General features: G+C 43.5%; 1 protein-coding gene across 2 annotated transcripts in view; it reads right to left on the bottom strand.

The window, feature by feature from the left end:
* Spin1 (spindlin 1) overlaps positions 1–26,751 on the bottom strand; it is a 44,865-nt gene extending 18,114 nt beyond the window's left edge. The window contains exons 1-3 of one of the 2 annotated variants that reach the window (XM_051171165.1): positions 26,642–26,751; positions 5,656–5,862; positions 1,072–1,120 (exon numbers count right to left, since the gene is read on the bottom strand). In XM_051171165.1, coding sequence (XP_051027122.1) covers positions 1,072–1,120; positions 5,656–5,707 — 101 coding nt within the window. In that variant the 5' untranslated portion in view covers positions 5,708–5,862; positions 26,642–26,751. Of the gene's footprint in view, positions 1–1,071; positions 1,121–5,655; positions 5,863–26,103; positions 26,190–26,641 lie in introns of those variants that run through there. The other variant, XM_051171175.1, reaches the window with a different exon arrangement.
* Positions 26,752–26,985: the final 234 nt, after the last annotated feature.

The following is a 26,985-nucleotide window of genomic DNA, read 5'->3' as shown; positions in this document are numbered from 1 at the left end:
TGCCTTACTGTTAATCTCTATTTGAGGCAAGAGTCAGCGTCTCATGTATGCCGTGCTAATGAGGAGAGCTACCACATAAATAATCACATCCCTGGATACAGCAAAACCAGGAAGACGGTAAGGAAAGGTAAAGGTTACTCCATCTCTGGGAAGAGCACTTACCTAACTTATAAATGTTTGTGTTCTAGGTCATTTCTTAAGGTAAGTATTATATTTATATTATGCACTCATCTGAATGAGAGACAAGTCTGGTTCAATCACCAATTGAAGGAAGGCGCTCCTGTTTTACAAGAGCATGACCAAGAATCTATTCTCATCAGCTCCACGGAAGCAGCTAAAGGACTCCAAGATCCACCGAGAACCATTTGGAGTAACTGTACACTGCTGACACATGATGAAAGGGCCTTCAGCGGGAACTTAGATCCCTTAGATCAAGTCGTTGTTAGAGTGCTATACCCACGATGCAAGAGTACAGTCACCACCGCATGGCAACTGCAGGACTACAGTACATTTGTCACTTTAAACACATGACTATTGCAAGCCTGGTGACATGTGCTTGCACATTTGTGATCCAAGCAGTATGGAGGTTGAGACAGGAGAATTATAAATTTTAAGCCAGCTCAGATTACACAGTGAGACAATTTTTTAAAGGCTTTTAAATTATATTTTATATATAATGTATATTACATATAAATATTAAATTATAAATTACAAGTACAAAGCAGAACGCGGCAGCTGGCTAGGTAGACCCTAGCATCAGATATCTCTGTTCAGCTCTTTGGCTAACAGCGGATCAAGACCTGGAGAGGTTTAGCTTTAATATGTGTCTCTGTTGTTTCCCAGCATCCAGCTGGCTCACATTATGACAGAGGATGACCATGACTCAAAGGCTTTTAACAGCTGAAAGTACATGCCTAACACACTTCATCCAGACCAAGGAGAAGGAATGGACAGGGAGGATGACCACGCACAATTACTACGCATTAAGTGGAGGCAAGTTAAGAAAAGCAGCTCTGGCTTACGAGGTAGTCCTGGGTACTAGTTATCTAAAAAGAGGCTTAAACTGCTTACTTGTGAGACGTCCTCTTCTTCATCATGTTTGCAGATACGCCAGCATGGCCTACAAGAGAGGAGAGTTATGGTCAGCAAAAAGTGGATTAAAAACAAAACCTTGCTTCATAAAGCCTAAAACAGGCCATTAACCGCCAACATGTTAGCCTTCTGAAAAGGAAACAATATGGGCAGCAAAATTATCAGTGGTTCTTCACCCAGCTCAGCCATAAAAGCAAATCCAGTTACATGTACAAAATTAGTAAGTTACGCTCCTTCCTTACCATAAAGCAGTAAATGGTACAGAACTCAACTCATCTTCCCCCTCATAATCTAGGAAACATAGGAACCATCTGGAACATAGGAACCAACATAGACACCAGGCAGCAAAGGCCTAAAAGAACTGAGCGCAGACCAACAAATGAAGGAGCCACCCTGAACTCATTTCTGAAAGCCAGTGAGGGAGGGAGGACTGTTTGTTACTAGCACATAGCAGTACAGTGTATACAAGGAAAGACACTCAGAAGAGAGAACATTAAAAGCATACTCCCAGCACTTGGGAGGCAGAGGCAGGCAGATCGCTGTGAGTTCGAGGCCAGCCTGGTCTACAAAGCCAGTCTAAGACAGTCAAGGCTGCACAGAGAAACCCTGTCTCGAAAAACCGAAAGATAAGCACATACAAATACTCCCTAAAATGAAGAAATATAAAGAAAACAAGTCAAAGCAGTAAAAACTAAACCACCCGCATTGCAAATCTCACTGGATGTGATTAGTAGACCATGTACATCAATAAGCCAATCCAGTGTGCAGTGATAAAAACTTCCCAAACCTGCATAAATAAATAAGGAAGAATGAAACCATGCTAGAGACACAGAGAACAACCCCATAGGTCCTACACATGGAAAACTAGACTGCAATAACGAGCAGGGGAAAGCAAAGGCCAAAGTGGATGAAACTCATACAGGCTGGTGAACAAGCAGCAAGGTAGCTGTGCACAACACCCTAACTAACTTCTGAAAACCACTGATAATATTTTCACAAGTGCAAAACAAGCAAAAACACTTCCAAGCACATTAGATACAAGGAAATGAAGATATGATTTCAAAAAGAACTTAAACCAGAAGACAGTGGCTCCATCTTCAATCCACCTATTGACAGCTGAAGTGTCTTCCAAACAACTGCAGACAAAAAAAGTCCTGCTGCACCAAAAAAGACTGAAACAGGTTTAAACCTCAGGACAGATAATGTCACCATGGATCACAAAAGATACTTCAAACTAGTATAGTTAATTAACCCAAAAGACACAATAACCTTAATTATACATAAGCCTAATTACAGAGTTCTGAAATCCAGGAAATGGGGGGCTGGGGAGATCACACCTACATTATGTGTAAGGACACTCATCCAGATGTACTAGCCATGTGCTGAGTCATAACATGAGTCTAATATCATCCTTAAAATACCCTGAAATCATACAAACTGCATTTGCTAACCAGATCAGCATTAAATTGGGCATAAATAGAAAAAAGCTCTCTGAATAGTCTTATACTTAGAGTGTAAGACACAATCACACTGTAAATGGCAAGTATTTTGAATAGAATTAAAAACAACAACAAAAAACCACATGGGGCTTAGAGGCTACAAAACAAGCAGTGCTTTTACTTATCAGGTGTGCACATTAAATGGCCAGGTATGCAGTAGAAGACTTTTTGTTTATTTGTTTGTTTTTCAAGACAGGGTTTCTGTGTGTAGCCTTGGCTATCCTGGACTCGCTTTGTAGGCCAGGCTGGCCTCAAACTCACAGTGACCCACCTCTCTCTGCCTCCTGAGTGCTGGGATTAAAGGTGTGCACCACCACGCAGTAAAAGAGGGCAGAAGGCTTCTGAAGGGAGGCAGAGGGCCAAGACAGGAAGGCTTCAGCACTATTTGAAAACTCCCTTCTCCCTGGCCTTTACACCTTTAATACTAACTAAAAGTACATTATAGCTCTCAATCAAAGGCAAAGATGGCATGTTGGAGACCTGACTGCCACAAGGACCACCTGGACCCACAGATGGAAAAACAAAGGTAACAAGAAAAGAGAAGTGCATTGCAACTACAAGGTAGGCCAGAAGTGGGAGCAACAATCCTTGATGTGTCCCTAAATACCTCTGACAAGGTGCAAAGAAAGAATTAATTCAAGGTATCCAAGAACTATATATACTGTACAAGGTGTTTCCATCCTCTCTCCCATCCCATAATATCCTAATCCTCACAACCCACCCCAAACCCAATGATCTTACTCTGGGCACATAGTACACTGGCTTCTGAAAATGAGCACCTCAAATGTCAGGCCATTGTCTCTGTCCCTTGAAGTAAAACTTCAGTGTATACCACATATCATGTCCCAGTGCTGATTTTCTCACCGAAAACCTACAGTTTCACTGGGTGAGGAAAGATAAGCATTATGCCAAAATATCCATCAAATCCTGGATATGAACATGCAATTAAAGCCACACAGTGAGACTGGAATACTGGAGACAAGCAGTAGTATGGGTGCCTGAGATGATCTAAGAAATCAGTGGTGACTGAAAACAACAGTGCACTCAAGGGACTGATGAGACAGAGGCCATACAAGGGGAGTTCAAAGGCTCCTAAAAAATTAAACCAAACAATCTCTCTAGTTTCTAAAGAGTTGAAGTTACTCCTGCTCCGCTATCCTTACAAGTCAAACACTGAAAGTCTCAACCATGCTTAAGAGTGATCAGAGAATGGAAAGCCACATAACAAGTAACTGGTTCTAACTCAGAAGGAGAGAGACAAAAAAGAGGAGGACAGCCTAGATAAACAGACCCCACACAGACCCCACACAGGAAGTCATCCAGGAGGAGCTCCAACTGGTGCTGCTGGAGTTAGTAGAGCCCAGCCAGCCAAGGGAACTGAAGGCAGGCTCTAAAAGGGGCCCAGACCTTAGTTTTATCACCGAAGACTGCTAATCTGGTCAAGCTGTCCTGTGTCCCTAAGGCAGGGTGGCTAAGAATCACATAACATGACATTCACACCCTGAGTATAGGTTTACAAGAGGTTGGCCCAATCCCAGGACCAGAGAATGAGCTAATGGAAAGAGTGAGCAACACAAAAAGACAGACCAATACGAGAGGCGATGAAATCACAAAAGAAAGAAGCCAGGCATGAATGCATATCTACAATCCCAGAAGTGGAGAGCTGCAGCAGGAGGACCACATGTAAGTTCAAGGCCAGCACAGTCTATGTGCTAAGTTCAAGGCTACCCATGGTGAGACTCTTAGCTACAAAAGCCGGACTTCATTAAATTGAAAACACTCTGCACACTGCCCATGGTGCCTGTGGACAAGAGAATCAAGGACACAAGGCCAGTCTGAACAACAAGTTCTGAAACACTAATAACCTCACTTAAACCCATTCACAGATTTTTTTTTCAATGTTCAAATGCCAAGAAGGTTAAATACATAAGAGTATTATTTGTCAGTTGGCACAGGCCTGTGATGCCAACACTGGGGTCAGACACAGGAGGATCAGCATGTTAAAGATTCTGTGGCAAAAAGAAAGAGAAAAAAAGAGGAAAGAAAATTAAGGCAGGCTGGCTGGCTGGTTTGCTTTTTTTTTTTTTTTTTTAAAGATTTATTTATTATGTATACAGTGCTCTGCCTGCACATACACCTGCACGCCAAAGGAGGGCATTAGATTACATTATAGATTGTTATGAGTCACCATGTGCTTGCTTGGAATTAAACTGAGGACCTCTGGAAGAGCAGACTGTGCTCTTAACCACTGAGCCATCTCTCCAGGCCTCATTTGCTAATTTTATAAAACATTCCATATGGTCTTTTTTCATTTGAGAAGAGGGAGTTTTAAAAACTAAATTTCTAAACCAGGTGGTGCTGGTGTATGCCTTTAACAATCCCAACACTGGAGAGGCAGAGGCAGGTGGATCTGAATTCAAGGTCAGCCTAGTCTATAGGAGTTCCAGGACACCCAGGACTACACAGAGAAACCTGTCTCAAAAAAAACAAAATCTGTATTTTTATTCCTGTTGCTTTTAGCCATGTGCCACAAATATTAGTAAATTCCTGGTCCTGGGGAGGGGTAAAGGCTTGGTTTTTAGTTTAGCTTTCTTTCTGAGACAAGACATCATGTAGCCCAGGCTAGCCTAGAACTTGGTATGTAATGGAGGATGGCCTAGAATTCTTGGTCTTCCTGACTTTACTGAGTGCTGGAATTGCAGGGTCCCAGGGCGGCTTTCAATTCAAATCTTCAGCAGTACAGCTGCTTCAAATAAGTATCTAAAAACTAAGTAAGATCTTCCTTCTGGCCCAAAGCCATTCAACCTCCTAAATCTTTCTAAATCCAATGATAACATCCCATAAAAATAAAGACTTTACTATATTCTGCTTCTGAAATTCATTTGTTAGGTTTACCAGTTACCTATAAACCGGTAGGTTATACAGAAAACAGTATTTAGCACGATGGTTCCCTTTCCCAAGAAACTGAAGCTCTTCCTTCACATACAGCAAGGTGTGGATAGAGCACACACTGCCTAGGGTCTATGTGAAACCACACTGACATACACAATGCTAGAATGCTTACCTGCATCAGCTCTGGACCGCTGGCCAGGTGTCTTCCCGAATGGGGTCTTCATTCATCTGTATTTACGTGAGCAGCAGAGCTGCTGAACTAGGGTGAAAATCCAGTATCCTCAGACAGGAAGCTTCCCACGGGTCAGTGTTCTTGTTAATCCACCATCCAGGTATCTCTTTTACAGGTTCAGCAAAAACCCGTGGAATCTGAAGCACTCTGTAAAATGAGCATCAAGACAGCAAAATGCCTAGTGAGCCTCTAGATATGACAAAATGTAAGCATACTTCTCAGCTAAATGACACTGATACCTGAGCAATGACATGGTTCCCAGCAAAGGCAACGCCTGACAGGGAGAAGGGAAGCCTGGACAGGTGCAGACCCAGTGTGGAGAAGAGGCTGTGCAGAGAGTCCTATGCCCTTATGGCCTAAAGCACCTCAGAGCTAGGCAGCAGAGTAGGTGAACCCCAGGATTTAACAGAGCACAACTTTTTCCCTGGTAGAGTGACATGCAGCTGCAGACTGAAGCTTGAGAAAAAGAAGACAACATAATCTTGCTTTCCCCTGTCTGCTCCCAACCTCTCAGCAAGACTCCACTAACCCAAGAGCACTCCCAAGGAAATGTTCCCACCACACACATGCTAAATATTTCACAAAAGTAGCACCATTTACACCCAATGTGGTCCCAGGACCCCAATGCCCAGGTAGTAAAACGTTCCTTATACACAATCTCAACCACTCTTCCAATTGCTACAGGACCGTGCTGCTGCTGCTCCTGTGCTCGGTCTTATTTTGGCTGGTTACTTCTAAGTGCTAAATAAACAACTTCAGAGATCTATGTATGTACCACCACAACTCCATGCCTTTACCATCTTTGGCTATTCAGTCTCTAGCTGAGATTACAAGGAAGGTCCATCATAACCCAATGGTCCTCCCTGCTGTATCCATTTCCCCCAGCCTCCCCTTGGCCCAGCCCCCTTTCTGCTGTGCTTACAGAGGTAAAGCACCAAACATGAAGGTAAAGCGCGCAGGCTCTTATGTGACCTGAGCCCCTTGCTACTCTAGCACTGATGCACCTCCTGAGCCCTGCCATTATTCAGCCAATTCAGCGTGCAAACATGGGCTCTTTTGTCTTCTGTTGTCACCATCTATGAGCATGCAGCACAGATGTGCAGAGAGCCCAGGACAGCCTGGGGTGTCAGTCCTTACCTTCCTGTTTCAGTCAGTATCTGTGTACTGAGGTCAGAAGACAGCCTGGAGCATCAGTCTGTCTCTGCTGTTCTTCCGCTATACCTGACACACGAGCTGTCTAGGATTCTCTGTGGGACTGTTGGGATTACAGATACTCACGCTATGTCTGACTTACATGGCAAGTACTTTTTACCACTGAGCCACCTCCCCAGCTCTACAAGGGGACTTTTGGAGCAAAACAATGTGCAGTCAAGTTCCTTTTCAAAGCCACACCTATTGCTAACTAATTAGAACTTTATGATTGTGGAATGAGCCAGAATGCTTCAGAGCCTGTCTTGGTCTACCTTTTGGGATGTACAGAATGTCTCTTTCATACAGTGTCTGAAACAAGATTTCCCCTCTTTGCTGTAGTTTGCCTACCCAATGTTCCCAGTAGTATACTTGAAAATGTCTTTTTTTTTTTGGAGGGGGGGGGTCCCAAACCATAAAAATTCCATGAAGCTATTTCTACATTGGAACACGGCATTTGGAAAAGACTGACTCTCTTTTCATAGGCCAGCCACAAAAATTAATTCATATTCCCTTTGATGTAAGAGTTGTGTTTACTGTTGATAACAATGCAACATTTCTTCTATATTCCAAAGTAACAATCAGTGAATACAGTCTAATCTCAACCAACTCCTATTTAAACCATCAAGAAATGCAGCTGCCTTACCAGGACACTGGGTGGAGCCGCTGAGCCCTGTTCATGTCTGAACAGATGCCACAGAGTGCTCTGAAAAGTCAGATAAAGAGCATACTGAAAATGAACTGCTCTTTTGACTGGAACTAATTCGTTTGAGTTTGTTATGTGGTTAGTTCAGTGAATAAAAACTGAAAAAAAATCTTGTAGTGGATTTTTATGTTTCTTTTGAAACTCAGTTATAGTATGTTTTTGTTTTAATCCCAAGTATGGGATACAGGGCTGTTTTCAGTTTGTCTGAGGCAAGTATGTATCTTCTGGAAGTCAGAAGGAGCATGTGCTGTCTGCTGGTTAGCTGGACTGCTGGATATCCTGACCACTGAGATTGGTATTGCCCTAAAGGACCCGATGACCCTACCCAGCTGGAAGAAGTAAAGAAGGCTATGTCCGCTGTCCTTCCTAACCTTTCTCTCCTACCTAGTATTGGGGGGTTGGTGGAAGGGAAATAGAGGCAATAAGGAACACAATTAGTTTTTTTTTTTTTTTTAAGGGTGTTAGCAAAATCTAGTCATTTTTAGGACAGCAGATGCCCTCTTCTGGCCTGCAGGTGTACAAGCAGGCAGAACACTGTATGCATAATAATAAAATAAAGATTTTTTTTAAAAAAGAAAAGACGAGGAATGGGGAACAGATATGCGTGCGTGCGCACACACAAAAGTGGAGGGAGTTTGGGGAGGATTTACAATGAAGATTAGGCCTTCATCTCTGGGAGATGAGAGAAATGAGCACCTCTACGGTGAGCCACCTTACTTTCTGCTTCCTGTCACTTGGCATCAGCCCTAGAGTTCAAAGCCAGTCTAGGCAATAGAGCACCACTGTTTAAAAAGCCCTGTGAACGTAGCGCCAGAGCAATGGCTCTCAACATGTGGGCTGCAACCCCTTGGGGGTTGAGCAACTCTTCCCAGGGTTTGTAGATCATGTATTTACATTATAACTCATAACACCAACAAAATTAGTTATGATGTAGCAACAAAAATAACTATGGTTGGGGGTCACCACAACATGAGGTATATTAAAAGGGTCACAACATTAATAAGTTTGAGAACCACTGATATATATACCATCTAAAACCTGTAACGGATTCTCCACCACTTTGCTGTAGCCTGCCTAATATGCATGAAGCGCTAGGTGTTATCTCTACATCTGCATTAAATCAAGTGTAGTAGCACACACCTATAATCCCAGCCCCAGGAGGTGGACACTGAAGGGTAAGAAATCCAAGGTCATTCCTCATCGGAGAGCAAATCTGAGGGCCATGTCTGGCATACATGAGACCCTCATCTCCAACAATAGTAATAGCTTTATTATAAAGGCCTTAAATATATTAAAGTTTTACCTGACTCTAGTCCAGACCTAACCCCAGTTTACAGCAAACACAAGTCAACAATGGGAGAAAACAAGACACTAAAAGTCTGTATGTGATAAGTAGCCCCTACTGTTCAAAAAGTCATAATAAAGTATATATACACGTTAAGAAGATTAAAGGACCCAATTAAACACAATGGGTAAACCATACAAAGACTGAGAAGGGAAGGTACTACCAAAGCTGTCTTAAGACAGCTGGGGAAATTCAAACAGAGATTAAATGTTGACCTACTAAGATACTGCCATTCAGTTTCAAATACAAAACCAGGAAACCATGATAAGTACTCACAACTGCCTTATGACTCTACAAGCTTGGTGTCAAATGACTCAACTCAAAACATGCACAAGGGTAAAATGAATATGGAAAATTAATGTTCACCAACACTCAAAACGTTTCATAGTAATACAAAGTTGGAGGAGATTCTATCTCTTTCTGAAGCCCATCTTTGTTAAATGTAGCTAATTACCCAGGCTAGCTACTGATCTTAAATATATATCTCATGAGTTAATTTCCAAACAAGATTTTCCTTCAATAATGATCCCAAAGTCTGTCTATAAGATGTTAAAGTGACTTACAAAAATGCACTATACCGAGTGGTCACAGCATGGCAAACACAACTGTGTGGACTTTTTCAAGCCTTCCACACAACAAGCTGCAGACACCATACCTGCATTATCCTGGAAACTGAAAAGGCCAGCAGAATACTACAACCTTGTCAAGGCCACACAGACCTTGCTGAAATTAATGTTCATCAAATAAGCACTTAAGCAGGTATGGTAGAGCATGTCTATGACCCCAGTGGGAAGCCTAGACTACACAGTGATGCTGTGGGTGAGGTGGGCAACGACATGTATTATACCTCAGAGGTTGAGGAATGGATGTTCCTGCCTAGCATTTTGGCCCATGCCTTTAATCCCAGCACTCAGGAGGCAGAGGCAGGTGGATTGCTGTGAGTTCAAGGCTAGCCTGGTCTATAAATTGAGTCCAGGAAAGCCACAGTGACAAAGAGAAACCCTATCTCAAAAAAAGAAAAGAAAAGAAAAAGAAATGGGTGCTCCAATTTTTCAGACATCAAGCATAATGGTTTGTGATACCTGTAATGAGAACTAAGGCGGGAAGAGCTCAAGTATTAGTCAACCTGGGTCTAAACTAACAAGCAGTAATAACCACATGTGAAGGGGCTGTTTATAAGAAGAAATTTGGTAACTGATAAAGCAAAATGTTCCTATCAGGTCCTCTAGTGGAGAAGTAAGTACACAGGAGTACTAACAACCAAAAACGTGCCATGTCAACCCCAGTTTGAGCTATCAACCAGTTAGTTGTGCTAACACATGAAGTGCTCAAAGCCCTTCACTAATAAGATAATTAAAGGATGTAGGCATTAGGCAGCCTCAGGATGAGAGCCAGTTCCCAGGATGGAAACTGCCAGGATGAGAAACTAGAACATCCAACCTTTAACTCAACCCTCCAGAGAGGGAAGGGGGGTTGGAGACTGAGTCGGTCAGTCGCCAATGCCCAACAACATACCCAATCTGCCTGTATAAATGAGGGTTCACTAAATCTCAACTATCATTTCAGAGAGTTCCCACGTAGGTTGAGTACAGGGGGCCTTTGTAATAAACCAGAAATACAGCAAATGCACACCTTTCCTTAGGCCCACACTACTTTAACAAATCATTAAGTTTCATAAGGTATAGCCTATGGATTAGAAACAAAGATGACAACCTAGGCTTACAACTTGGCATGAAGTGCATGTGTGGTCTCAAGGATCTAGTATTAATCTTCATAGGACAGTGTCAGAACCAAGTAAAACTGCAAAACCAACCACACTATTCAGTGTCCACAGAGAACTTGTAGGTGTGAAAAAGCCCTCTATGCTGAATGACAGTAAAAAAGCTTTTCATTTCTAGCATGGTGGGAGAAACTCGTATTATCAAAAACATTTGCGTGAAAGGAGCATCTGGCTAAAATCTGAACACAAGCTCTAAGTGGACAGGAAGTAAGGTATTTCTTGGGTAATGCACTCATTTACAAAGAATAACACATCTGTCTTTAAAATGCCATAATGTTTGCAATCTAAAGCAACTTTCAAAATCTTTCATAGAAGAAGCTGCCACAGCAAACAAAACCCTGATGGAGTGTACAGCTTGGACCACTCAAATAATAATTCCAAGCCAGCCGAGGGTACAGAGACCCTACCTGAAAAACAAAGTCAACACAGACACTAGCAGGCAAATACCTGATGACAACTTAATGACCTTCTAGTGCTGGGGTCAGCTTTGGTCAGAAGTTGCTTTTTGCTGTGGACTACAGTTACTGCAGACTTGTAACTGGTCAAAGTGCTGAGACTAAGGTGTGCTGAAGGCCTCCCTCCAGAGCTCAAGGAATGCAGCAGGAGACAACCGAAAGAAGGTAAAAGCTAGAAGAGGAGGGATGCGGCAGAACATTTCTAAGCATAACATGGCTGTTTTAGCAGCCGTCTGCACAAGACTGGTCCAATCAGTTACGTCACGGAGGAGGAGGAGCTCCTAAGGCCTGAGGCCTGAGGAGTTTTGAGTATTTACACGCAGTTAATGTTGGAGAGTGAGGTAGCCACTGGTCAGTTGCCCATACTCCTGTAAGTGACCATTCATCCATACTGCTGTAGGTAACCTAACCCTGAGTAAACTCAGTGAGCTGTGTAATGACATGAAGAGACGAAAAGCAACTTGTTGGGAAGAGGAAGAGGTGAGCAGGAGTAGAAGAGAGACAAGAAAAGGTAATGGGATAAAGATGATCAATAAATACCTCATATATAAGAATAAAAAGAACAAAGCCTCACTGCATATAATTAGAATATGCTAATAAGCCAGAAAAGAGAGAAAAGTCAGTGAAGAGGGCAGCAAATTGTCTAAGTGTGCAAAAGCCTTGCAAGCCTAATGAAGAAGAAATTCAGTGGTGGAATGTGACTAGACAGCAAAGGTTAGAACTGGTTTCAGAAGCACAGAGGCTATGTTCAAAAGTCAGCTAAGGTTATACAAAGAAACCCTGTCTCAAAAAACCAAAAAGTATATAACTTACTATAAGGTTTTTTTGAGACAGGGTCTCATGTAGCCCAGAATGCCTTTAAGCTTCTGATCCTCCTGTCTCCACCTCCCAGTGCTGAAAGCACAGATGCACACCACCACATGTGGTTTTATAACAAGAAGGAAGCCAGGGCCCTATGCATGCTATGTGTGCACTCTACCAAGTGATCTGTATCTCCATTCCATTATTCCTAATATAGTATTTTTTAAATGGAGCTGCCAAAATGGTTCTGTGGCTAAAGGCATGTCTGCACAAACCTGACAAGCTGAATTGGATCCCCAGATCCAATAAAGATGGAAGGGAGAGCCAATTCCAAACTTGTCTTCTGACCTCCAAATGTGCACTATGACATGTGCCCAAACAGAATCTGGAGGGAGCATGTACAGATACATTGAAACTGCTCATTTCAGTTTTCCAACATTCTTGAAACCTCCCACCATAAAAAAAAAAAAAAAAAAAAACAAGTGCCACAGGCCATGCAGCTGAGACGATGGGCATGCCCTGAATTTTGTCTCCAGACTGCTTCATGCTGCTGACATGCCTCTTCATGTTTGTCACTGCTGTACCTCTCCTGTATGTGGCACGGCACACAGAGGTCCTCACTGCCTATTATTTCCTAGGTAGTTACCTACTCTGTTGGATAGATTTCGTGCAGTATCAATGTGAAGATGCACTTTCAGGAAACAATGCTATTTAGATGGACTGATGATTTTATAGCTCCTGATAATGATTTTATAGAATTCCTGATTTGGTTCAAGTAATTTAAAGCCTCCCCCTCCCCAAGAATAGCAAAGGCTGCATAAATGAGTTCTGTGAACCTTCATATGTCACAAGAACATAAATTGCACTAGAAAGAACAGATGAGGCAAATTTACAATGCAGAAAAACATTCACTCTAGGTTAGATCCAGAGCTAAAACCAAAGGTCTCGGTGTGCACCATGATAACTAATTTAAGCTATAGGCCTCAAAAGTAAGACACAGGATAAATGAACTGTTCCTTGGTAAAAATCTAACATATGACATAAAACAAAAAACTATTGCTCTGAACTTTCAATGAACTCATGGAATGAAAGATAGCTGAGGAATGTTAAGTTAGATGTGAGTCTTAATGGAAAGACATGTAAACAATTATCCTGCTATAACTGCTCAAACGTTGTCACTCTTGTTAACCTATGACATAAAAAGGTCATTGCTTTGAACTTACAGTGAACTTACAGAATGAAAAGATAGATAAGGAATGTTAGGTACAAGTTTTAATGGGAAAATATGTAATCTAAAATCCTGCTCTAACTCCCTCTTAACAACTTTGTCTGTCTTTATGGTAATTGCTTTTATGGCCATGAGGTAATTTTTCTTATGTAGAGAACTTTGTTTCAGAGAGTATAAAAAGAGCTAGAAAAAAAATAAAAGTGGCTGGAGCCTACGGGCTTTATTCCATTCACCAGATGTTTACCTATATATGTGTACATGACAATATAGATGTACGTATGATGGGTTGTTGGAGTTGGAGCTTTGCTCCATCTACCATCCACTGTAATTCTAAGACTGCAATTCAGAACCTTCTTGGGAACTAAATAACATTTACTAGAAATTCCAAGTAAAAATGTTCTAACATATGCCATGTAGGTCTAAAAGCCTCTGTAGATCAACTTCAAAGTTAACATGAAGAGTCGAGGGATGGAGTACTTTCTTTGGTAAGTAATTTGCCTATGAAAAACCTTGAGTTTGGTCCCCATCACCACCAAAATGAAAACTTAAAAAGGGAGAAAAATAGTTCTATTATTTCAAGTTGCTGGGGGGAAAATTGGCTATCATAAAAATTTTTTAATGGTATATAAGTTCTTCAAAGCCCAAAACACCAATTTAAGCCTCAGTCTAAACCCATAGATACCAAATTTTGACAGTGACCACAAACCTACAGACAGGAGGAACTGCTACACTCCTTCTGAAATAACAGCACCCTTTCCACAGGAAGGCATGACACACTGCAACCTGACTCTCAAAAGAAGCCACAGATCTTACCAACCATCTTTGAGTATATTGTAGACCTCAAAACACCTAAAACCCATCAAATGTCACAGCTACCAACCTGCTACTCTAGCAGAGACCAGCCCTATGCCAGAAGCACCAGGCACTCAGGCACCGACCACAGTGCAACTCAGGGCCTGGTCCTCGTTACCCTGCAGAAGCAGAACTAGTGATGATGACCCAGCAACACATGTAGCCTCTGTGTAAATCATCAAGAAGTACCTCTATAGCCTAAAACTTCCAGAGAGATGGTCTCACAATCAAGGTGTGTTCCCAGCTAATTAATGCTAATGCTAATGAGATGATTGGAAAGGGGCTGCCATCCCAGAAAGACCAATCAAGGGATTGAAGGCAGCAGCTTTGAACCCTAGACAGCAGCCAGACATCAAGATGACACATGAACCATTATCGATTGTGGGCACACATGATCATATGAGCATTGCTGGCTGCTGACAGCACTCCACATGCTGTTATGTAGCTGTTCCAGAAGTCATCGACCTGACTGCAAAGGAGGATGGATGCCCTCACAACCTCACCCTGAGCGCCTCCTTTGTATCCTTTTCTGACGCAAAGCTATAATCATGGAACACTGTACTTTCTCTGCGGCTACTTTGTGAATTATCAAACAATGACTCAAAGAGCATAGAGGTGTATTTCAGGGCCTCCTCAACTTTTTCCTGGAGAAATTTTACACACTGTAAGTATAAAGGTATATAATAAGTACACAAATTATTTATTAATAAGTCACAAAGAAATTTACTTTAGAAAAATTCTTTGGTATATTTTAATTTTATTAAAAATTAAAACAAATAGAAGAATGCACTTCATACACAAAAATATTAAATCTTAGCCAAAATGTTTGGGCCTGTAGAATGAAGACTATCACCATGCTTTCCCAGTTGGCGGGTATTCCTGACTCTGTGATCATCACTGCTGAGAACAGCATCACAGGAAAGCACAGTACAAAAAACAGGGCCATTTTAGTAAATTCTCAAGTTCTGTACTAAGTCTAAACCAAAATTTGCTTAATGATTTTTTTATAAAATAATTCTAACAGTAATTTTAAAAATCAGACACTAGCGCAATATAAGCCAAAGCTCCACTGATTTGATATAAGCTAAGAAATGACAACAGGAAGATACGATACTGTCTTCATTTTCTGCAAGAGTAGGCAATGTCGGTCTGTACGGTGAAAGCACTGTGACTACCACCACACCACTCACCGCAAAGCTGCAGCAGACAATACGCATGAGTACTGTCAAATGCCTCACTCACTGTTTGGACTCTGAACACACTCAGAAACCTTTTGCTGCTGCTGATTTTTCCTACCCAAGCCCCCATGTTCAGTTATATGATCCTGGATGAGAAGGAGTCAAAGTTCCTGAACAGATGGTCTGTCTTCAAAACTAACAGAAGTACCAGCTCCTTTTCTCACATTTTGGGTGAAAATCAGATTAAATGAAGGAAAGAAAAATTCCATTCCTTTCAATTCATTCTCTCTAAAAATAAAATAAACGCTTAATACCAATGGTTATCAAAAGCGAATAAAGAACTTAAAAACTCAACCTAAAATTGGTTTGAGACACTGATATTCAAAGGGCAGTATCACTTTGAAGACACAGCAAGAGAATCAGGGGGTCAAGGTTATCCTTGTCAACAAAGTACAGGATCAAGGCCAGCCGGGGCTATACCAGACCAAGTTTCAAAATACCACTGAGTTTACTACTGCACATTAGATGCTCTTGTTACTGGTAATTCCCAAACACCATTTGAACACTTTCCTTAGTCTTAAAGTAATTTGAAACCAGACTAGTCACTAGACACAGCATACAGAACACAGTATGTAAAATATAACATTCTTGTAATTCTAGCATTTTAGAAGCTGAGGGGGGAGACTGCTGATTTGAGGCTATCCTGGACTACATAGCAAGGTCCACAACAGTCTGAGCTACATAGCAAGAATCTGTCAAAGAAATGAACGCTCTCATCAGTGGATTAGTGCAACACCTGAGATGTGCAAAAACTTGGGTCTGGGTATCTGTGAATCACCTTGGATGATATGCAAACCTGTTTGTCTTGGGTTTATGTTCTGTCCATAATTATTCCACACACTTAAAATCTATTCCCTCAGATTTTTGTTTGCACAGTGGCAAAATTGTACAATCTTCTATAAGTCACCTCAAGACAAATGCAGAAGAGCAATAGTAGGGCAGGTCTTGAGGAAAAGGCAAGAGAACACCCAGGAGGAGGCAGCAGAGGGAGGTCTCTGTGGCTGGGCTGGAAGGCCTCTCCCACGGGCACAGCAGCTCCCAAGGTCCCCAGATCAAGTGGTTGTGACCATATGCCACCGGATCCAACATCTAGGTTTTCACTCCCTTCTGGTCAGTACCCTCATCCACTGTAGCATAGCTGTTTCTTCAGGGTTAGACTTCACTACTGCAGTAGTGATGCAGAGCGGCTAGGGAAGACCCATGTGAAGCCTTCACAAGATCCAAAATGGGGCCAGTACCATTCTCTCCTGAAGGGCTGGTCAAGGACTCAGGAGAGACCTTTCTGTCCTAACAACAAGAAAAAGGTAAACAACTGCCCAGCGTGGAATTTTTTGGTGGTGGAGGTGCAAAAGTGACTCAAGCTCTTCTTGTAAAGTAACCCAAATAAACTTACTGGTTCACAAAATCCTTTCTTTGGTCAGTTGGTGCCCTTTCTTAGCTGGGGTGGAGAGACCTCAGGAAGCATCTTTACATCTCAGGGGAAGCTGTGTGACATCCATCAGCATTCCACATGCACCATCACGTCCACACTGAAACAGCACCTGGGCTGAGTCTTCTGACCCTAAGTTCATCACTACTGTCGTAGTGTTTTCAACTTTACCAGAACTGAACTGGACTCCCAAATCTCCTTCCCAGTGTTTGTGACCTGGGCTGGCCGTGAAGCAGTGTTGTGCAGGAGCCAGAGTATACAAAAGCAGCACCCTTGGCTGAGCACACACACTGACTTCTGACCCAGGCACCCATGAGCTGCTGCTCTGCCTCCTGAACTAAGCATAGGTATTTTGATTTGTCCAGAGTTCTGCTTTTGCAGGCCAAGCACACGAGCAAAGTCAGAGAACAGGAAATGGCACGAACAGTGTTGGACAGTAGCTTCCAATGTGCTCTTCCCACTCATCTTCCATTCTCAAATGCCTGCCCTGTGGGCTTCCAAATCTAGCACGTCACAGAGACAACTGTCTCCCACAGGCTTCTCTGCTGGCTCAACTGTCAACTCAACTTGCTGTCACAAACCCCTGGAATCATATGGCTCACCCACCTATCCTATCAGTGCTGCTTCTGAATGGCTCCTTACCACATGATTCTGAAAAACTCTAGACCAGAGGGAGGCTCAAAGCAGTGTCAGGCACACTGGAGGCCCTCAGAGTCAATCTCCAATATTGAAAAAAGTAATAAAAGCTGCAACTGCTTACTTAACCATCACCATATGGTAAATACCTGTGCAGCCTTGATTTCCTTTCCTTTAACTCTAGCTACTGCAATCAAAACCCAGATAGTGTGCACTGAGTACTAGAAAAGCAATTATGGACAAAACAACAACATTCTCTGCTTGTAACGAGATCAATCTTTTTTGAGGAAAGTAGTCAATTCTATTAAGCAAAGTAACTAACACTCACTAATTCTGAAAAGAAATAGTAGTATTTATTTTAGGGAGGCCAAGAACTGTAGGAAACTGTTGATGGCTAAAGCGGGTACTGGGCACATTAGCATCCCACCCCAATTCATACACAGCAAAGTGAGGCTTGAGCAGAAAAGGAAGATACGGAATTTTAAAGAGAAAAGCAACAAATACCAAGATCCCAGAACTTCCCCTCAGTAAAGAGTGCAGACGGAGAAAGGGACACAGGCGCCCCACAGCTTCAACCATCAGTGCAAACTGAGGGCTGAAAACAAGCAGTGTAAACTCCACACAGCTCTGAGTAGCATTATGAAATCCTGCCCTATGTTGTCAAGAACAGTAATTACCCTTCTACCCACCTAAGCACACTGCACACTAACTACCCACACATGATCACATGGCAGGCACGGGGCTCTCCCTTCTACACTATCACAGTACCTGAGTGCTCATGTTCAAATCTTATTTTACTTAATAAGAGCACAAATACAGTGATAATGTCAGTTTGGATATGCAAAGACAGGTCATAAAACACTTCCTTTAGCAAAAAAGGTAGAAATTCTAGACTTAAAGAAAAAACAAAACTAGTATGCCAAAGTTGTCAGGATCTATGGTAAGAGTGAACCTTCTGGGGCTTGAGAGAGACGGCTCGTGCAGAGGGCCCAAGTTCAATTTCCTGCATAGGGTGGCTCACAACTCCAGCATCAGGGGATCTAATGCCCCCTTTGTCACCTCCACCAGGAACCATACACATGACACAATACACTACCACCCGAACACACTTCTACGGAAATGAAAATAAAGATAATTTTTTAAAGATTTATTTATTATTATGTATACACTGCCCTGTCTGCATGTACACCTGCAGGCCAGAAGGCGGCATCAGATCACATTACATATTACATATCGGTGAGCCACCCTGTGGTTGCTGGGAATTGAACGTAGGACCTCTGGAAGGGCAGTCAGTGCTCTTAACCTCTGAGCCATCTCTCCAGCCCATAAAGATAATTTTTAAGCCGGCATGGTGGCACATGCCTTTAATCCCAGCACTCGGGAAGCAGAGGCAGGCGGATCACTGTGAGTTCAAGGCCAGCCTGGTCTACAAAGCGAGTCTAGGACAGCCAAGGCTACACAGGGAAACTATGTCTCGAAAAAAAAAAAAAAAAAATCTTCAGTGAAATTATAACAGAAAAACAGACTCATGCTAATTTTGCTGTTGAACTCAAACTGCAAAAGCTGGAGTGTGAAGTGCAAAGGCATTGAACCTGTGGATGGAAGGGAAACAAAACCAGCACTTCCACCCGATAACAACTCACTGCTCCCAAAAGCACTGACGCGGTCTAAGGACTTCACCATGGGTCCCTAGATCATTGACATCAAGCAACCTACAGCATAAAAGAAGAAAATTAAAATATGTGTCTCTATTTTCAAAACTAAAACACCAAAAAACAGAAACACATTACTGGGGCAGGTGGGACTGATGATGGGCCAACAGAAATGGCACTATGGCTTCTGAAAGCTTTTCTGATTTATGAATTACATCAATTTACAGATATGTAACATGGGCCCCCCCAAAAAAAAGAAAAGAAAAAGAAAAAAAGCAAACAAAAACAGTAAGAAAATTAAATCAGGCAGCATGCAGTAGCCCAGTATGTAATCCCAGAATTTGAGGAGCTAAACCAATAGGGCCATAAAACCTTGTCTCAAAAAGCAAAACATTAAAAGCATTACATTAACCATTAAAGCTAAGAAAGTTTAAGAGTTTAATGCAAATAAACCATCAAACTGATAGCACAACTGAATTTTTTCCCAAGGGAGCTATTTATTTACTTGCTTATTTGTGTGTGTGTGTGTGTGTGTGTGTGTGTGTGTGTGTGTTCAGTCATGACAGTAGACACAGAGATGGAATTTTGATTGTCAAGTTTGCCTGAACAACTGCTTTTATACTACTGAGCTATCCTACCAGTCAGCTAATATTTCTAGGTGACTTTATGTTTCAGAATATCAACAATATATCCTATATAGTTAAAATTTTAAGAAAAAGAACTGTCAGTCAAACAACCTACAGTTGCTCTGCCTACTAACTGTATTTTCAAATGGCTATGTCTGCACTATAGGATAATGCAATTGCATTGATGTTGCTAAGATTGCACATTTCAACATCAGAGAAAAAAGAATGAATTCAATGTGAAACCTTAAAGTACTAACCTTGAACTAAAGGATTCCACACAGCATCAAAATATGTATGTCCTAAATCAGCCCAAAGGAAGCATAATAGTAGCATTAGCAGTAAGGACATAACAGAGCAGACAGGCCTGAAACTCCACTCCCAACCGCTGTTAAAACCATAAGCATTTGGCTGAAAAGTACAACTGGAACCACAGACATGTCATGCTAGGAAGCAAAAACACAAAACAGGTCTAAGATTAACACAGCATGTCAGGTAAAGGTCCAACATGCTCAAGTTGGGACAAGCTGAATAAAACACTGGGGGAAAAAAATCTGTTGGGCCCCATGGTGCACACCTGTGATCGATCCCAGCACTCAGGGAGGCAGAGGCAAAGGCAGGGTATCTCTGTTAATTCGAGGCCAGCGTGGTTCACAAAAGAGGGTCCAAGGCAGACAAGGCCAAACAGAGAAACCCAGTCTTTAAAAAAAAAAAAAAAAAAGAAAAGAAAAAAAAATCAGGGCTGGAGAAACAGCTCAGCTGTTAAGAGGTCCTGAGTTCAGTTCCCAATACCATATGGTGGCTCACAACCATCTATAATGTGATCTGATGCCCTCTGCTGGCCTGCAGGTGTACATGCAGATAGGGCATTCATATACATAAAATAAATCAATTTTTTTTTAAGTCTACAATAATCCAGAAGACAGCAAGTAAATCTTCCCCAGATCCCAAAAAAGACTGTTACATAGCTTGTTGCTGTAATAAAATATCCTGACAGAAATAACTTGAGGGAGAAAGGTTTGTTCTGGCTCAGAGTTCAAGGGAGTAAATGCAAATCAAGGTAGCAGGAAGTTGAAGCCTCTGGTCACAGAGCACTTACAATCAGGAAACAGAAGAATGCATCTGCTCTCTGTTCCCTTTCTCCGTTTCTATAGTCAAAGATCTCAGTCTTGCCAGCCACAGTGGGTGGGTCTCCTCACATCAATTAACTTAATTAAGATAATCTTGCACAAAGCAAGGCAGGCTCAGAAACCTGTCTCCCAGATGACTAGATTTCCGTCACAGTGACAATTCACAGAAACCATCGAAAGTGGGAAAAAGAATATTGTTTCCCAATTCAAGCTGGTAATAGCCATTTCAGTATATGGTAAGATTGACAAACCTAACATAAAAACATAAAACTAAAAGCCTGGATTTTACAGGGATGTAACTAAGGTGTGGCAGTGTAACCCTGGAATCCCAGCACTCTGAGTACTTGGGGAGTGGAGGCAGGAAGAACAGAAGGGTGAGTCCAGCCTGGGCTACAAGAGATCCTGACTAAAAAGAGAAAGAACGAAACAAAGAAAGAAAAGCAATTATAATCTTAAAAAAAAAAAAAATCACAAACAGTATTTTTTTTTAATACTTACTAGTCTCAAGGCCTTGTTTAGCACAAAAACCTGAACCTCAGCACTTAGAAAAATAACAACCTTTGGCTTTTCACTTACTCTGCCAAAATGTGACTAATGCATACATTGAGTGGATCTACTTTTAACTTGACAAGAACATGCTGGTGAGTCCAAACCAAACCAACTTTCCCAACCTCAGCCAGCTTCACCACTTCTCTAAAAGGTCCACCCATTGTCAGGAACCCCTGCTGCTAAGGTTGCAGTCCACCAGGATCAGGAAGCCTTGAGCTCAGTATAAAACGGAAAATTCCCTTTGTCCACTTTTCTGCCTGGGGAGCCCAGGTCCCCACACCTGAGGAATGTCTCATGATCCTTAAGGAATTTACAAGTTCAACTCCCTTTCTCTGGGTAAGAACCCACCCAGCAAACATCTAGTAAAGGAGGCATTCCTTAGCCCTCCAGCCAATGATCTAGCTACACCCACCCTGGAAATCCCTACCCATTCCCCAAAGTTCTATATAACCCTCATTCACTCCAAATAAAATCAATCTGCCTCCCAGAAACAGGTCCCAGAAGTCTTCATTTCTGCCCACACTCACAGGGCGTCCAAACTCCCCGTCAGTCATCCCTGCTCCCTTGTCCCTCGTGGACCCATGTCGGCAGACGATTCCCAGGAGCAGGGAGGGTCACACAGCCATCTTTTATACTGCTCTACAACACAAGTCCAGGCCTGGTCCTGTGCTAAGATGGCGCATGCCTTTAATCCCAGCACTCGGGAGGCAGAGGCAGGCGGATCGCTGTGACTTCGAGGCCAGCCTGGTCTACAAAGTGAGTCCATGATGGCCAAGGCTACACAGAGAAACCCTGTCTCGAAAACCCCCCCCCAAAAAAAGATGGCTTCCTGTCCTAAAAAAAACACCTGGAAACACGGAGGCTTGGTCTTTTAAGCCCAGTACTTGGTAGGCAGAGGCAGGAGGATCTCTTTGAGTTCAAGGGCAGCCTGGTCTGTTTAGCAAGTCTCAGTTTAGCAAGGGCTGCGCAGTGAAACACTGTCTCAAATAGTACCAACTACGTTCTACTACAAATAACTACTAACTACAGTCATGTGAAATACAGTACACAAAACCTGGGCCCAAATTCTCAATACAAATTAGCCACATGAAACCACAGGTGTTAAGACATCTGTGTCATCTGGATTACCACATGCCAGGAACTATAGTGAACTTTGGCCCACACCTGATAAGGTTCTTAGGCCTTCTTGGAGTAAAGGTAACTTCCACCAACTTTTAGTTGGATTTCAAAGCCTAAATGGATGAGTAAATTCCTCTCCCTAGAGACTATTAACTCCTGAAAATGTCAACTCTTCTCCTGCTATGCCCCTCCACTATTTGGGCTTCTTTTCTTCCCTAAATATTCTCAGCCCTGGTGTAGCACAAATTCTCTTCCCAGATTTTCCTGGGTATATGAGTCCACCACTGTAAGCATTTGCACTTTCCCTATAAACTATTAGATTGTAAAGACACACCTCTTATGTAAGTAAGTCTTACAGGACTCAAGGAAAGGACAATACTTTTTTTCTTTTTAAGATTTATTTCTCAGGACAGCCAAGGCTACACAGAGAAACCTTGTCTCAAAAAACTGGAAAAAAAAAAAAAAGATTTCTTTCTATCTTACATTCATGGATGTCCTGCCTGTTATGTATGCCCATGTGCACTTTGTGCAAGCAGTGCCCATGGAGGCCAGAAGGGGGCAATGGAGTCCCTGGAACTGGAACTACAAATCTTTGTGAGCTGTCATGTGGGTGCTAGGTACTTGACAGGAGTCCATGACAGAGCAGCCAGTGCTCTTACCAGCTCAGCCATCTCTCCAGCTTTGACTTTAGACTATTTTAATTAGGCACTGAATAAAGACAACTTAAACTAGATTCAATATTAAGAGACTTCTGAGCAAGCTGTTTACTTCATCATGCAGACAAAACAGACACTAGCTAGTAACTGTGGCAAAGCTGGGACAGAGGGGGAAGGGATCAACACTGACTTGTCCAGCTGGGTTTCTGGAACTATACTGGGGTACTCCACAAGGCAACAGCCTAGATAAAGGCAGGTTTCCTCCCAGTCTCAGGAGCCGAGGCTTTAAAATCTCTCCGCCAGGTGTTTGGCCAGTACAGCAGAGGTGAGGTGAACCCAGAGGGGAAGGCCCTGGCTCCCAGCCATGCAATTCCTGAACAGTGTTTTTCACAACCCCAGGCTTCCAAGCAGAACAAAGCAGCTAGGAAAAACAGCATCTTACAGCTTCTCATTTAGGAAGAGGGAAAGAATACACATTTAGCTGAAAATATGTGTTCTTAGATGTCTGTATCAAACTGAGGTTCTGCTAATAAGCATGCAGACATCATTCCAACCTCCAATACCTAATCACAATAGGTCTCTGCTACCTAAACTGAGCTCTCCCTGCCTCTGCCACCCATTAGTGGTGGGATTACAGGTGTGTGTCATGCCAGCGGCTCCCTTCATGTTATTCCCAACATACTAGAAAAAATGTTGCAAATAATTAACAATACAGTTAGTCCAGGTGTAACCGTGTTAGCTACCCTGAAGATCAAACTCTACAAAAAAGTTCTTCCAGAGGACTAAATCTTATCAAATGGTAAGGGTGAAACTTTGGACTACCCACAAAACAAAACAGTACAGACAGACCACATCAATCCCACACCACCACACTCTAATTACAGGAGGCACTACTACCTAAGATAAGGCATAAGGACAGAGTCAAAAAAAAAAAAAAAAAAAAAAAAAAGTTAGAAGCCATGGTCTTGAAGCTCAGTCTTGTACGAGGCTCCTACAAATCAAAATGGAGTCACTCCTACTGAAATTAGCCAAACTGAAACTGAGCTGTTATCTGACCTTCTGAAAAAAATCAGAAAAGACAACAACCCAATTTCCCCAGCACACCATTTCAACCTACAAGAAAATGATGTTCCCTCAGTTTGAATCCTTGGCAAACACTATCCTAAGTGCCCTGATGTGGAACTAGATGTTTCTCTACTGACTTCTCCCAGTTTCCATTTTGCAAGGGAAGTAACTTTTTTAAATCCACCAATCTCTTTCATCCTTTGTTTTCAGTCCTTTTCTGTCCCATAAAAGGATGTACCAAGCTCACTTATGGCAGTGTTTTTCAGAATTCCCAAAATAAAAATGTGAATTGTGACCCTGAAGAGGGCACCTCATCCCTCAGAAGGACAGAGAATGGCAGGACCTCAAGCAGGCAGCTTCCCCAAGTTACTGGCACTCTGTACTGACGTCTGCTTTGGAGCTGGCATTAAAGGCACTATCTAAACTGCCCTATCCAACGACTGGTGGTTGTGGGGGAGGGGCAGGGTGTCAACCACATGAAAGAAATGTCTTCATTACCTAAAACAATCAACTCTACTTAAGGAATGTTCACATAGTAGTTCCTTTGTTGCACTGGGAGGCAAAAACCTGAAGTCTGTGAGTAGAGGAACTACTCTACCGCTGAGCTCTGTCTCCAGCCTCCTGCAGACTCTCTGAGACAGGATCTAAGTTAAACTACCCAAGCTGGCCTTAAATTTCCAACACCCCAACAATTGGGGTTATACGCCTTTTACTGGGCCTGGTGCTAGTACTGTAATTAATCTAGGGGTGACCAAGTACAGACTAGATGTAGAATGCAGGATGGCAGCCTCATCCTATTCTATGTGAGACTAGCAGCATCAGATTTTGGCTATCCCAGAAGGGCTTACAGCCCACTCCCTTACACACTAAAAGTGGAATTTACTAGAGAAATCAGTGAAAACTACTTTTAAAAAACCTTAAGCACGGGCTCAGCAGTTAAGAGCACTGTCTTCCAAAGGACCCAGCTTTGATTCCCAGCACCCAAACGGCACGCACATCTTTCTAACTGCAGTCCCGGGAGTTCAGAGCCCTCTTCTGGACTCCTTGGGCACCAGGAACACAGCCAAATATTCAGGCAAAACGCCCATACACATACATTTCAAAAATCCTACGGATAACAAGATGGCCCCTCACGGGGTTGCACTCCAGGATGAAACAAGATACTGAGATCAAGGCCAGACTTAGATCAAGAGACTTTATCCAAATTAATTTAGACTGAAGCCCCTTTTGTTTGATTAATTTCATAAGCATTTCTGTAGTTTTAAGCTAATTCCATTTTAGTGTTTGTAAGAAACACTACACTTTTTTTTATAAACATGTAAGGCTACGTTGATAAACAATTATCAAATCTGGTCATGAAGATCTTATAAATCAGTCATCAAATTTTTCGCGTTTGCCCATTATCTAATACTGAAGGGGTGAAAAGGAAGGCTTAAAGACGCGCCTCCTCTCCTCTATCCAAAATTTCACCACCTATAAGTGTGCTCAGGATGTGTAGGTAAAAACATCTAAGATCCGGTTTCATTTTCACTGCCTAACAAAAGCTATGCAGAAAGCAATTACTCTCCATCAATCCTATCAGGCTGCAGTTTCTTCCAGAAAATTCCAAGGAAAGTTACTGAGGTATTCGCATTTCAGTATGGATACCATCTTCCGCACAAGTCACACCGAAATCCTTTACAGCACTTAAACGTATCTTGTTGGGGTTTCGATATACACGATAAATAAACAAACCTTTGAACCAGGAGTAAGACTTCACACACAGAGAAAAAAAAAAACCTTACAAAACTGAGACCCAATCCACAGATTATCAAAACCAAATCAATATAAAAGCAATTGCGTAAACAAACTTTGAGATGCGCATGCAACGACGTGGATGACTGAAGCCATTTCTCAACCCGACACCCCCCTCCTCCCGGAAAGGCCCACAACGCACCATCCGTGCAGAAAGCCGCCGGGGACCGCGACCCCCGGCGCTGCGCAGTAACCGCACAGCTCATATATTCCGGCGCATTCCGGGAGGCAAACCCAAGGTCACGCAGGCCCGCACCCTGAGCCCCCTAGTCAGGGCGTCACCAGGGTGACCCGCCGCGGGGGTCCCACCACGCCCCTCCCCCGCCCGGTTACGCAATGCCCCCGCCCCCGCCCCCCGCCCGGCACGGAACAAAGCGCGCGGGAAGCGGCCGCCGGGCTGGGGCAGGGACCCCGCCAGCGCCATGTTGGCGGGGGCGGCGGGGACCGGGCGGGGGCGGCGGGGACCGGGCGGGGGCGACGAACAAAGGAACTCGCTCACACCCTGGCCCTAGCCCGCCGCGCCCCGGCCCCACCGAGCCCGGCCGGCAGGGGGCGCTGAGGGGCGCCGCCCGCGGACAATGCGCCCGGGGCCCGCGGGCTGTGCTCACCTGGGTCGGCACGCCGCGAGGCCCACTGGCATTCCCCTCACAGTACTGCACCCGGCCCCACGCACGTCTCACCTGTGGGCCACCGAGGCTGCCCGCGGGGCCGCCGTGGCTCGCTCGTGCTCCCCGCCGGCCCAGCCCGAGCCAGACGGCGCCTCCCCACCCCCGCTCCTCGCCGCGGCCGCCGCCCGCCCCCCGGCCGCCACGGCGCACGCGCACTGCGCCCGCCGAACTGCGACGGCCGCGCCGCCCCGGCGCCCGGCGCCGCCGGACGCATTGCGCAGGCGCGAGTGGAAGGCGGAGCCTTGCGGCGAGGGCGTGGCCTGGCGCTGCTCACCTGGAGGGTGGGGCGCGCTCCCTAGGCCTCCAGGTACGCGCTAGGAAGCCGAGGGCGGGGCTCAGACCCCAGCTCTCTCAGG

The sequence above is a fragment of the Acomys russatus genome, chromosome 3, assembly GCF_903995435.1.
Source record: "Acomys russatus chromosome 3, mAcoRus1.1, whole genome shotgun sequence".
Classification (NCBI taxonomy): domain Eukaryota; kingdom Metazoa; phylum Chordata; class Mammalia; order Rodentia; family Muridae; genus Acomys; species Acomys russatus.
This window is presented reverse-complemented; position numbering and strand designations above follow the sequence as displayed.